The sequence below is a fragment of the Malaclemys terrapin genome, chromosome 3 (genome assembly GCF_027887155.1).
Source record: "Malaclemys terrapin pileata isolate rMalTer1 chromosome 3, rMalTer1.hap1, whole genome shotgun sequence".
Classification (NCBI taxonomy): Eukaryota; Metazoa; Chordata; order Testudines; family Emydidae; genus Malaclemys; species Malaclemys terrapin.
In genome coordinates, this window is record NC_071507.1 from 101,565,019 (window position 1) to 101,579,022 (window position 14,004).

Consider the following 14,004-nt stretch of genomic DNA (forward strand, 5'->3'; position numbering starts at 1 on the left):
TACAGGAACTGGATCTCCCAGGTGTAATCTCTGTTGCAAGCTCTTCATGAGGGAGACAGCCCAGAAGAGATTGTAAGTGAACACACACATTGTACTGTTGCCTGTTTTTGTTATTTTCTTTCTAAAATTAATTATTCATAACTTTGAATTCTCTTGCTTGTCTAAATCCCTGTATGTCCTAAAGCATGGTAAGTATCTTCACATGAGAAATACTGGGATCACGTCTCTGAATTTATATCACAAGGAACCATTATTAATCAATTTAGTCTACCTGATCTTTGTTTCTCTAGACCACAATTCTTTTAAATTTGGGGATAAAATTACTTGGCAGTGGGCACAGGATGTGCTGGCCTTTTAAGGGGGTCAGAGCTCAGCTGCCCTCTGTGCCACCAAGGCGAAGGGAATAAATCCTGGGGTCACGTGGTTGAAGATTGTGACTCAGAGCCAGGCCTGTCGGGAAGCTTGAGTTCAGGGAGAAGGCTAGAGATGAGAAAAGAGCAGAGAGTTTCTCCTTAGCAACCAGGCCTGGGAGTGCGCACCTTGAAGGGAGCAGGCTAGAAAGGCTGGCAGTAGAACTGGCCAGAAAGAATTCAATTTTGTGAATAATTTTGAGATTGGGATATTTGTTTTGCATCCGAGTAAAAATGAGACCTTTTGAATTCTTCTGTGAAAAATTCTAACAGGAGAGAGACTGTCCCCACTAGTAATAGCCCAGTTGTTAGCGATATGGGAGATCCAGGTTTGAACCCCTACTCCGCCTGATTTGGAGCAGGGACATGAATACATGTCTCCCACATCTCAAAGGAATGCTCTAATCACTTGGGTATTGTGTGTGTCTGTCTGTCTGTTTCTCTCTCTCTCCCCCACCACCCTTGTTTCTTCACCTGAAATTTCATCCTGGACCAAAAAATCTTCCCACTGCAATTTTAGTTGAAACTGAGACATTTCCACAAGAACGTTTTGGTTTTGATGACTCCAAAGAAATGTTTAGTCAAAAAATTCCTGAACAGCTCTAGCTGGAAGCCACTCTGTTGGAGGAAAGCTCCAGCAGAAGGGACTAGAGACCCTCCTTTATACCCAGGCAGAGGATCTGAAGAGTGAGACCTGCATTGAGTAGATGAGCTCCATCAAGAGACCCTGCGGTCAGGGAGAAGGACATGGCTTATATATTGAACTTATGTTGAACTGTTTTATTTGGAGAAATAAAACTCAAGCCCTAAAGCACAAGGACTGAAATCCTGTGGTTACGTACAGTTCTTTGACACACTGCCTGAGGAGCTGGCTCACTGACTTAAGGCACTCAACCCTGTAACACACACAAAACACCCTTTTCACGCTGTAACAGGGTGGCTTGCCCCTTCAGGGCTGGAGGACTACAGCTAGTCAACCCTGATTACAGAATGATCCCCATCTGGGAGCGATTAGGGATTTGCCCTGCAAAGAGCAGCACTGGGCTGCTCTGCAATGAAGGGGAGAAGCTCAGGAAGCTGTGGAGTCTGCAAAAGGTTCTGCGAGACATGGGATTTGACCATAGTAGGGACCCCTGGGAAACATCCAGTCTATGCAGGAGAGAGAATGCAAAAGGCCCCAGGCAGGAAGGGCTGGGGGAGGAAGAGAAACCTTGTGTTGTGTGGGATTATGAATGGACTTTGTTTGGGATTTTAAGTTTTATTTAGCGTTTATTTTATATTAATAAACCCAGACTCCAAGGAGGGATCTTTCTGACCAAGAAAATGCCTGGGTGAAGTTTTATTTGAACAGTCCAAGAGGGAAAAACGGAGACAGGCTGCCCGTAGCAAGACCCTAGACCACAAGAGGATGCACAGGCAATGGTTGGGCAAGAAGACCAAACATTGTTTTATTGTAATTCCTACATAAATACTGTCCTTAAAACAGTTCTCAGCAGTAGAGTAATGTTTTTGTTTTCTGTAATTTGCCATTCAGGGTGAGATTTTGAAAGACGCCTAAGTGATTTAGGATCATGATCACCATTGAAAGTCAGATGTGCTCCTAACTCCCGTAGGCACTTTAGAAAATCCCTCCTTGGTGCCAAATTCTGGCTGCAGGTATGAAAGTGGTTGACTTGCCCATGAACATTCATGCTGCAAAAGAAGTGTTCATGGAACCACAGCTTGACTGCTCTCCACCCTAGGAGCAAAAATCTGTATGGGGCAGAGTGTTAAATGCACGCAGCATGCTCGTAATCTGCAGGCCCTATCCTGGAATGTCCCTCTGCAGCTCCACCTATGATGACCTACAGAGTCATCTCCTCTGGGTTGAAGGGCAGCTGGAATTTGACCGGAAAAACTATTCTATGGTTTCCTTCCTCTCCTGGCTGCTGCTTCTGGAACATACATGAAGGCACTGCCCAAGCCAGAATTTGATCCTAGATTAGAGGAATTTTAAATTGAAGTCAATTATGGGATATTTTGGTGTCTCTTTAAATCAGTGACCTTGGAGAAATAAACATCTATGCCACTACCGTGACAGCAAATACTGGCATTTTAGCCCCTGGCATCATTATGGGACATTTAATTCACCACAGAAAGTCAGGAAGAAAAGAGAGAAATCTTTCTGCATAAGGACTGTTCTGTTTTCAACTATAAAGTAATCCAGGAGCGTAAAACTGAACTTTCCACTGAGTCCCTGTGGGGATTAGCTATGTTTAGATTACTTTGTAGGATTGCTAGGGAAATGAAAAAGAAGGCAAACAAAGCACTAGGATCCTGGAATGCTGTGGAAAGCAAAAAGCAGTTTCTGTTTTCTGTTTTCACATACAAAGATAATCATTAATATTCCCTAACTAGCACCAAAAGCTACATCATGTTTCTAAAAAGCCAGGGTTGGCAAGAAGACAGGCACACAGTCCAGAAAGCCTTGCTATTCTTCACAGCTACAGGAAAACACAACGGCTGTAAACTTGATTCCATGTGAGAGCTGAAAAAGCTTCCTTGCTGTAATGCAATACTATAATTGATTCAAGGGTGCACATCTAAAATGTTTCAAAGTCAGCATGCAAGAAACCAGCCTGTGTTAGAACTCATTCAAGTTACTGCTTAACTTTTTATTTTTAATGTGGAAGGGTACAAAAGTCTGGATGCTTATCCACACTTATCCAAGGCTCTGTGATCTAGAAATCAGGCTAGAATCTCTGTCACAGGATTTCCAGTACTTCCTGGTTTAGCTGAAACTATACAAATAAAAAATATCTTTTGACATAATAAATCCTTGCTTTAGCTAGAGGTGCAAAAAACCAAAGTATTAAAACTTTTTTGAACATTATGAAAGGTTTGGATTCAACTTAATTTTTGGGGCAAACATTTGGATCAATTTGATCTGTGCATCAGCTCATCTATCCCAAATGTATGCTAAAAAATAAATCAAATCACAATTTTTCTCCAGCTCCAGTACTACTCTGTTTATGGGCAGTTCTAACACTAACACAACCCATGACAGCAGAAAGGAAGCTTTATGAAAGAAATTCTGACTCGTTCACAAATCCTGCACACAGCAACAACACAGGAATGTGAGGGATGTAAACATTTCAGAACTGTCCATGGGAAGTGGGCAGAATAAGCCCATAAACAATACATTTGATTTAAGAGCTAAGAGAATTTCAGAAAACCTACACTGGTAATGGGCTACGAGCACTGTCAACATAAACAACACACCTATTTGGCATTTAAAAGATCACCATCGACTTGAAATGTAGTAAATTTAAAAAATGAATAAAAAGTAGTTTCAGATACTACATGTGCTCTTGAGTGCCCACGCCACCTTTTACAATCAAATTTTCCTAAATTTTTGAAATGTTTTTCTTTCTCCTGCTTCTCTGAGCAAGACTCACACAAATACCACAGGAAAATGAGAGAGACCAGGTAGTGAGGGTATGTTTACACTTAAAACACTAAACAGTAGGAGAGCACTTCAATCTCCCTGGACACGCAATAACAGTCTTAAAAGTGGTCATTCTTCAACAAAAAAACTTCAAAACAGACTTCAACGAGAAACTGCAGAACCGGAATTAATTTGCAAGCGGGACACCATCAAATTAGGCCTGAATAAAGACTGGGAGTGGCTGGGTCACTACAAAAAACAATTTTCCCTCTGTTGATACTCATACCTTCTTGTCAACTGCTGGGAATGGGCCACATCCATTCTAATTGAATTGGCCCCGTTAGCACTGACCCCCCACTTAGTAAGGCAACTCCCATCTTTTCATGTGCTGTCTATTTATACCTGCTTACTGTATTTTCCACTCCATATATCTGATGAAGTGGGTTCTAGCCCACGAAAGCTTATGCACAAATAAATTTGTTAGTCTCTAAAGTGCCACAAGGACTCTTCGTTGTTTTTACAGCAGTGTAGACACTCATTACAGCAATGGAAGGGATTCTCCCATTATTATAGTTAACACACCCTCCCTGAGGCCATGTCTACACTTACAAGCGTACAGCAGCACAGCTGTACTGATACAGCTGTGCCCCTGTAAAAGCGCTCATGTAGCCGCGTTATGCAGACGAGAGAGAGCTCTCCTGTCGACATCATAAAACCAGCTCAATGAGTGGCAGTAGCTATACTGGTTGGAGAGTGTGCCCCGCTGACATAGCACTGTACACATGAACGCTTATGCCAGAAAAAATTATGTCTCTCGGGGTGTGTGTTTTTTTTCACACCCCTGAGCAACAAAAGTTTTGCCGACATAAGCACTAGTGCAGACCTGATCTGAGATGTGGTAACTAGGTCAACGGAAGAATTCTTCCATTGACCTACCGCTGTGCAACAGGAGGGTTAGTTCAGCACAGCTACGTCACCGGGGTGTGGATTTTTCACACCCCTGAGAGACAAAGCTATACCGATGTAAGTTTTCATTGTAGACCAGCCCTTCTTCAAGTCTGGGGAAGGTAACCTGAGTGTTCAAGCTAAATTCAAGGTGGGAAAGATTGTTAAGCATAACAATCCTGCATAGACACACTGTAGGAGACCACTTAAAACAAAGTAGGCAATTAACACCTCTGCAGTTGTAGAAAAATGGAGTGCTAGCAGGCAGTAGAGTGTATTACAAATTGTAATGAGCCATAAATCCAGTGTCTCTGTTAAAACCATGGGTTTTAGTGTCCAGCAGAGTTATAAATTTAAGTTCCCAGGCTTGTCTTTTCATGGAAAATGACTGTTTATACATGAAAACAGTGAAAGTTACTATACACAAAGTGCTGTCAAATCCATAAGATAAACAAGCTGAAACGACAGAGAAAATATTTATCTTCTGCTAATCTCTATCATCTATATTCATCTTTGGTGTTACATGTAACAGTAGTAGGTCAAAAATTAGTTCTAGGTGTGATTTTTAGTTTGATTGTGTACTTTGACATGTTGATAGATCATGTTTATTAGACCTGAACAGGGAAAGTGTAACTGGTGTCCTCAAAGTCAGCAGAAGTAGTTTGTGATATACTCGTACGAGTTTTTGGAATTATCTTTCTCATGTGGTCAGGCTTAAATTCAGCTGGAGCTGTCCAGAGTGGAGGTCTGGTAAATATTTTCAAAGGCTTTAGGAAGAAGCTCCGAGCCCTGGTGTCTCCCGCAGGGCAGGAACCCTGAGCCCCTGCAAGCCCCAGCGCGCCCCTTAGGGCAGGAACTCTGAGCCCCGGTGTGCTCTGCAGGGCAGAAGCACCAAGCCCCAGTGACCCCTGCGGGGCAGAAGCCCCCAGCCCTGGGGCTCTGGGAAATACTATATGAGAATTTAAACCTGGTATGTGGTCCAGTGTTTGCTGACTGGTTATCAGATTAATATGGTTATACTTCACAATTTATCTTTATTTACATTTGATAGTGTAATGTACAGATTCCAAATTTTGCACATTACAAAATTTATTGCAGATCACCTCTTGGCTAGGACTTTGTTGAACCCTCTTTTATGTACCACAGTGCATAGCAGATAACCAGAAGCTACAGTTTTAGTAATTATCCTAGTTAGCTTTTGAGATGCATCTCAAAAGCTAACTAGGATAATTACTAAAACTGTAGTCCTGAGCAATGAGTGGCAGCTTTATGGATCAGTTGAGTGAGGATATTCCGTGCATAGGGGCAATATGGAAAAATGCACAATTATAATTATGGGAGAAGCGGATCTGAGGGTGGGCAGGGCTGCCGTCACTGGCGGCGTGCTGCCTCTCCTCCTCCCTCCCCATTACACAGGAACCCAGCAATACTAATACAGCTTTAGGGAGGCAATGGTTTCTTTGACATCTTCAAGGAGCTGGAATGTATGGTCTCCTCTCCTCCAGGACGCTTCACCTCTCTTTTGCTCTTTGTACTTTACTCATTCATATCTACCCTTGTTTGGGGGGCACAGGATATTTCCCTTCCTCCTTAAAAAAGTTAGTGGGGAGTGATTAAAAAGTATTAAAAATACCTTGAAGGAGTACCTGTCTGACTGATTTTTATAACAGTAAGAGCAGATTCTGTGCTCAGTCACACTCATGCAGCTCCACTGATGTCAAGGGAGAGAGTATGGGTATGACCAATGATGACTCAGTTTGTCTCCCTGAATATAGCCTGTATTTACTGCTGCCATTACAGATTTATGATGGGTCTAATGTCAAGATGCTACTTCACCAAGCATCGTTTCTCTCCACGCATGAATCTAGCATGTTATATTAACTGTCAAGGTTCCTAATGAATCCCACAGTTGTGCTTTTTTGCTGAATAAATAATTATACTAATCTGCATAGAATACTTACGCTTCAGGATATTTCTCTGCTCTAGCTCTTCAGTTGTAGGCCTTTGGCTAAGTCTCCTGTGAGTACAAATTAAATGACCATTTATAAGCCAAGATTTCTCAATCAAAGGTTAACAATAAAAACAGTAGGTTGCTTTGTTAAAGTGTGCAATGCAACTCCTTTAATCAGTCTTTTAATGCTATTCATTTACCACTGAGGGGTAGATGTACAACTGCATAGTTAATCAGAATGCAATTTCTACAACTGAGCACATACACGGGGTACTGAGCCGGCATATGTCTAGTTTGAGGCACAGTTGGCCACTTAGGCATGCCAATGACCAATGTGTGGATGCAATCATGGTAACTGTGTGTGCAAACCTTTAAAAAAAAGGCTCTAAAATACTCCATTTTGGGATCTAGTTTGAAGGAATAATCTGTACAAAGACTCTCTGTACTGTATTGTAATATACTGTGCAACTGTTGGAATATTTTCATGCATTAATAAATTCTTTCAATTTCATTTGTTTTAAACACAGCAAAATGCACACTACTGACTGAGTGCTACATATATGCAAAGTCTGGAGATTTAAATCAAAACTATTTTAGTTATCTACACAAAAAGTATCTGAACATTTAAAAAATGTCTCAAAGCTACCTATTTTCAGGCTTGTATCCTATAAAACATGGCTAATATTGTCATAAATTTACTAAAAAAATTCACTTCTGGGCTGCAAAGAAGCAGGAGACATTTCAACAGGAAAAAGAAGAACAGGAGTACTTGTGGCACCTTAGAGACTAACAAATTTATTAGAGCATAAGCTTTCGTGGACTACAGCCCACTTCTGCTGTAGTCCACGAAAGCTTATGCTCTAATAAATTTGTTAGTCTCTAAGGTGCCACAAGTACTCCTGTTCTTCTTTTTGCGGATACAGACTAACACGGCTGTTACTCTGAAACTTGTCATTCAACAGGAAAGTTAACATTGGGTATCTGTGAAAGTTAGAAGATTCATAGGCAGCTTCTCTGTCTAGTAAACCTCCTATGATTCACCAGGGAGCATCACTGGCATAATTAATCTCATCATGTCCATCTGATTGGGAACCTGCACTAGATAATCTTAGCAGGTCTGTGGGAAAATGGAAGGAAGGGGCAAAGACAGGGTGGGCGAGTGCACGAAGCTTCAGTGAGGGGCTGGAGCCACAGAGGAAGGCTGGAGAGTGGGGCTGAGCAGCTGAGCTCTGCAGGATGGACTTTCTGGTAAGAGAAGCAGGAGAGATGTAGCTACAGGGGACTGGCATTGAATAATGGAAGTTGCCCACAAACACATTGATTTGCATTGTAGAGAAGAAATCTGTTAAGGCAATGAGCTGCACTAACTGTGTATACATATTAAAGTAGCCTATGTCAATGGAGGACTGGTTATGTACAAATTTTCAAGTGTGCACATGACTATTTCCAGCTTATAGAGTTTGAACAAAGTCAGATAGGGTTAAAAATGAGTGATTTTAATTCATTTATTTAATTCACTCATTGTGAAAAGTACATAGAAAATGTGGACCTGATCCAAAGCCCATTGAATAATAACAATATTAATAATATAAAATAATATAATACCTAGCTCTTATATAGTGTTTTTCATCAGTAGTTCTCAAGACTTTCATTGACTTCAATGGGTTTTGAATCAGACCCTTAAAGTGCCAGGTGCTGACTGAAATGTTAATAGTTTGATAAGAATAAGTGTTAAACTTCATAGTGATTTCACAGGTTTACACTCCCCTTTGAGTGTAAAGCTCTACATGAACATAACCATGTAGCCACTAAGGTGGCTTAATAATCTATTATCCATGGCCAAAATGCAGCCACCTCTGGAGTGGAGCACGTCAGTACCACCAATACTACGCAAGGCAAGAAGTTAAAGACAAGAAGTTAAGAACAGTGTATTCAGTTTAACCTATGGAGGAAATGTAGGTAAGCACAATATGATTACTGGAGTTGGAATTTGGCCAGGACACCAGTGGCAAGAACCACACGCCTATATTATTATTAAAGGGATCGTGCCCCATGAGTTCTACACACATGATGCACCACACCTACTGTTAAGGAATAAAACGTTTTTTATCTGGCTCTCAAGTGCACAAAATAATTTAGTTCACATCATAAGAATATATTAGGTGCTCACAGACCTGGCAACCCAGAATATCTTGCACCAAATACCGTGGCTGCATTTAAGATGTGATGCCAATGTTCTTGTTTTTTTCCCTACCTCCCAAACCCACCCTCAGATTGCAATGGATACCTCACTAGCTTCGTTCCAATCTGATGTCTGATTTCCTGCCTCTCCTCCTCAGAGGTACGCTGCAAGATGTTTTTGTCTTCCAATTCTTTTTTAGATGGTCTGTTGCCAAGTTTGATAGCAAGAGTATCCCTACGACGGATTTTACTTGCCAAAGAGCCTGAGGAAAAAAGGAGGGGGATAGACAGTTCATTCACACTCAGGTTACAGCTGCAAACGATCAGCAAGAACTTTTAATACATCCCCACAACAGCCTCTTTTTCCACATGCAAAAGAGGAATTTTAATGAACACCAGAAGAAAAATAGTTTCAACTTGGCTCATGACGATAAAAGGCTGAAGGACTCAGAAAAGAACAAGCTGACAGCTAAGATGTTAGAAGATAGTGAGTGAATTTATAAGCTTCACCCATCTTCTGTGAACTGATATGATAAAAATGAGAAATCTGGGCTTGAGGTTCCCTGAAATCTGATACATTACAGGTTACTTTATTTCCTTTTTTAACATGTTTAGCAAACTGCTTTTCTTTTCTTAAGCCTTACACTGTTCAGTCTAATTCTCCTCTTCTCCCTCACTCCCCCTCCTCATTTTTTTAATGCTTCTTAGCACTTTTATAGTGCTTTTCATCTTCAAAGCACTCTGCAGACATTACCTAATTTGTTAAATTATCACAGAAAAGAAAATCCATTTTTTAAAAGTGCATTTAGTGCTTGTAAAGTATTTTAGATGGAAAGCTGTGGGGGCTGTAGTCATCTATTCATCCAAAAACCAGATACAGCATGGACAATGACAATGCATGCCTCCCAACACTGCCCCACCAATATACTTCAATTAACGGTGAGACCCAATCTCAGTAGAAATCCACTGAGCTACACCAGACCCCTATAAATAATATTTTTAATACTGCTTGCCTTGTATTGGACCAATGGCCAAATGAATGAAATACTCAAGCAATCGTGTAACCGAGACTGCAGTTCCCCTGCATCCCAATCAGCACGGTGACAAACAGCTTCCCCCTGATCATTCCAAGATAGGTCACTCAGATGAAATTTCAAAACTTTCACACACACAGTGTATCATCTGTGCTAAGAGAGTCAAATGTCTGAGAAGTCCATAACCAAAGATGAAGGAATCTCTTCTAGAAAATAGCTGAGTTAAACTACCTGCTCACTGATGGGATACTTTTGCCATTCATATAAAGTGACCATCTCTCCCCCACACATCCCTCTTTAAATTGTCTTACTTTCTGCACTTGTGTTGTCATCGTCATCATCGTCATCATCAGTGTAGAGTATTGGCCCATCTGAATCGGAGTCACTGGTGTGGCTCTCTTTGCTGCTCTCACTTTCCAGACTGGCCATAGGCTCAGGAGGTTCTTCTGTTGGTTGAGGACTTGCTAGGTTAGGAGTCTCCTCTTCCTGGTCTTCTTTGGTAACTGAACTGTTGATACATAATAAAGACGCTGTAACATTAAGGTAAGCAACACAGAACACCAAAAGGAGACTCCCTGGATAAGCAAGCATGAAAATACAAGCTATTTTATTCAGACTGACTTAATCTTATATATAAAGAGATGCGAATGGTCTTGATGAGCTGCACCAGTAATACATAAAAAGTATTAACAGCCAACAATTGGAGATGTATACAGTATACGGGAGATTCTCTCCTGAGCCAGAAGTCTGCTTGATTTAGGGGGATGGGATGATACAAAAGGGTCAGTTCCAGCTCCCTGATCTGAAGGCAAGCCTGACTCCATCACTTACTGCTGCTACCAGATAGTTCTAAGTTACACCACTTGTGTAACTTAATGGAGCCTAAATCAGTGGAGCACTGGGGCAACTGAGCACAGCTGCCCCATGCCCACTGCCCTTCTACCCTCTGTGTGGGATGAGGGGGAAGGGCAGAGGCACAGGGGCTTGATCATGGCACAGATGTGCTATCCGGGAGCTCCTCTATGCCAGGGGAATTCTTTGCTGGTGATTAGCATCTGGATTACAGCCCCTTTATGCCACCTAAGTGCAGAAACTAGAACTGCTTAGTGTGGTTGTGAATGGTGTTGATTTCTCTTGCGAGGAAAACAGAGCACTGTTGTGAAAATGGGGCTGACAAGTTTACCCTAATTGTGAGTTCAGTCCATAAGATGTTACAATAACCTAGAATAACAAATGTTGATGAAAAGTTGGTCAAGTTGATTTTAGTAATGAATGTTATAAACAAGTGCAAGAGAACCAGACATAGACACTAAATTAGTCCAAACAAAGAAAAGACCACATTGATATGATTCAAGGACTCTGTTGAAATCATGGTTGGTAAAAACAGAAGCTGTAGAACCAGAAATTAATGAACCAAAATTGGTGTGTCGGATACTAGGACTAATTGGTGGACAAAATAATGAAGGGATGGGCTATTCCACCCATCATTCCCCCCCTTTTTTTTTAAAAAAAAGAAAGAGACTTGGGAGCGGGGAGGGGAGAATGGAAGAATAGATGGAGGTTACTGGAGTGAGCTTTACCCTCATGGGTGCCAACTCCACCATATGCTGGGACCCCCCCAGATCTTCTTCATCCTAATCCAAAGGGATATTCTGACAAGACTGGGCCAGAGAGAGGGACCCAGATACATCAACGCCCCAGATGAATCCCAAACACCGCCTGAGATGAAACCGGATCAGACTTTAACAACAGTAGCTACAACAGCAGCTTCAGCCCATCTCAGCTCACTGCTTTTCCTTTCCCGTTTTGGACTTTAAAAATAGCAATACCAACAGCAGCTCCAGCTCATCTCAACTAACTTCTCTTCTCCCCAAATGGACAATTATTGCCATCTTCGATACCATCTCAGAGACTGTCAAACAAAGGGTGGGGAGGTGGAGGTTTCCTTCTAAATTTTCTCCAGCTAAAGGGAAAGGGGAGAAGAGACGTTGTTAAAATGAAAGCCTTTCTTAATACTTTACATCAGTGGTTCTCAAAGCTGGTCCACCGCTTGTTCAGAGAAAGCCCTTGGCGGGCCTGGACGGTTTGTTTACCTGCTGCGTCCGTAGATTCGGCCGATTGCAGTTCCCACTGGCCGCGGTTCACCGCTCCAGGCCAATGGGGGCTGTGGGAAGGGCAGCCAGCACATCCCTCGGCCTGCGCCACTTCCCGCAGCCCCTTTGGCCTGGCGCGGTGAACCGTAGCCAGTGGGAGCTGCGATCGGCTGAGCCTGCGGATGTGGCAGGTAAACAAACCGGCCCGGCCCGCCAGGGGCTTTCCCTGAACAAGCGGTGGACCGGCTTTGAGAACCACTGATATACATTTCCAGTGCTTTAACTGTTTTTCCTTCTTCTCTGTATCTTTGATAAAAGGTTGAATGATTTTTAATGGTGTGCTTGCCATGGTACTAAGCAGGCTAAGGTTTCTGGATACCAAACCACAGACCTTGTTTAACACTGTTTAATGCTGACAGTGACTGGGTTCAGGGGCACCAGAACGGGGGGCAGCGGGAGAGGGGCAGGGGGCCATGGCCCCATCACTTTTAAAAGTTGGGGAGCTATGGGGGGGCAGACAGGAGCGAATAGGAGGTGGGGCCTTGGGGTAAGAGGTGGTGCAAGGGCAGGGCCTTGGGGGAAGGTTATTTAGGGTTTGGTACTGATGCCCATCACTGTAATATTTGGGCCCCTTCCTTTTATGCAGAATGGCAATAGTGAAATCCCTTCTGGACTTTATAGAGTCTCTGATTCTTCTTCCTTTCTGGTTGATAGAAAGATCTGCTCGGGTATTATTTTTTTATATTATTATTCTTATAAAAGGGTGGCAGAGGGGAGCAGTTGCTATTGCAAATGTCGTTCTGGTTATGTTGGGAAAGCATTTTTGAATTTTGTTCATATATTTTGCCACTTCTACTTTTGGTTGTGCCTGGGACATGGAAGTGTAAAGGCAAGTGAAAATGAATAATAATGAAAAACAAGTTAACTAAAGTTTTGGATCTGATAGGTTTAATTCAAGTGTTAGGCAAAGGTACAAGACTGAGAGCATTCCTTATTTTATCTGAATAGTTTCGCCACCCCTGGCAATGCGCTGTGTACCTTATTGCTTATAAATGACAGTAGAGTCTTACCATGTTGTATTTTCTTCACTCCTATCCAGGCTATTGTCTAGGGCAATACTGCTAAGGTCTTCATTGTCTGTTTCATGTTCGGTCTGGAGAAGAGGATTAGAATCTGAGCCTGGGACAGACAGGCCTGCTTCGGTGCTAATGGGTACATCTGGTGTTTCTGTGGAGTCAGTGGACTGACTGGCTGAAGGAGAGGAAGGCAGCAGCGGCGGTGGAGGAGGAGGAGCAGTGGGAGGAGGAGGGACAATCAGTGTGTTCTGCTGGTCTGTAGCTTCAGATTCAGAAATTATGACGGGAGGTTGCTCTGGCTGAGAGTTTTCCACCTTTGTTTCTAAACTGTTTGCTGCTGCATTGGAGGTGGAAGAAACGTCCCCATCTGCACGGGTTCGTGGGGTTGACTGCTTCCCGGTTGACTTTTTCTTGCCCCTGGAAGTCCCTGATGTGCCCGTTTTACTAGGTGCTGTCTCCTTAGAGGCTTTTGGATGAGATGATGTGGATGAAGGAGATTGTGAAGAAGATGACTTGGAGACGGGTAATTTTTTTACGTGAGAGGAGCTAGCTAAAATGAGAAAAGACAAACATTTTACAACCTCAGAAATGCAGTTTTTCTTAAAACCATTTGAACCGTATCTTGAATTGATATTTTAATAATAAAATAACTGTACTTAGTACTTCTATAACTCTAAGCATTTGACAAACATCAGCTAACTAATTGGTCCTCACAAGTCCCCTGTGAGGTAGGTAAGTCTTATTACTTCCAGTTTTAGAGGTGGGTAGAGGCAGAAGGTGTAAGTATTTGCCCAAGGTCGTTAGAGCTGAGGCTAGAGATCCTGACTGTCATCACTCTGTGGTGACCACTAGGTCAATGCCTGGTAATAATCTTAAAAATCCAGTTG

The 14,004-nt window shown here is 42.3% G+C and overlaps 1 protein-coding gene across 4 annotated transcripts in view; it reads right to left on the minus strand.

Annotated features, from left to right (window-relative positions):
* PHACTR2 (phosphatase and actin regulator 2) overlaps nucleotides 1–14,004 on the minus strand; it is a 207,053-nt gene that overhangs the window by 21,718 nt on the left and 171,331 nt on the right. For all 4 annotated transcript variants that reach the window (XM_054024328.1, XM_054024325.1, XM_054024327.1 and 1 more), the window contains 4 exons: nucleotides 13,112–13,667; nucleotides 10,260–10,456; nucleotides 9,021–9,177; nucleotides 6,744–6,799 (listed from right to left, as the gene is read on the minus strand). In XM_054024328.1, coding sequence (XP_053880303.1) covers nucleotides 6,744–6,799; nucleotides 9,021–9,177; nucleotides 10,260–10,456; nucleotides 13,112–13,667 — 966 coding nt within the window. The remainder of the gene's footprint in view (nucleotides 1–6,743; nucleotides 6,800–9,020; nucleotides 9,178–10,259; nucleotides 10,457–13,111; nucleotides 13,668–14,004) is intronic.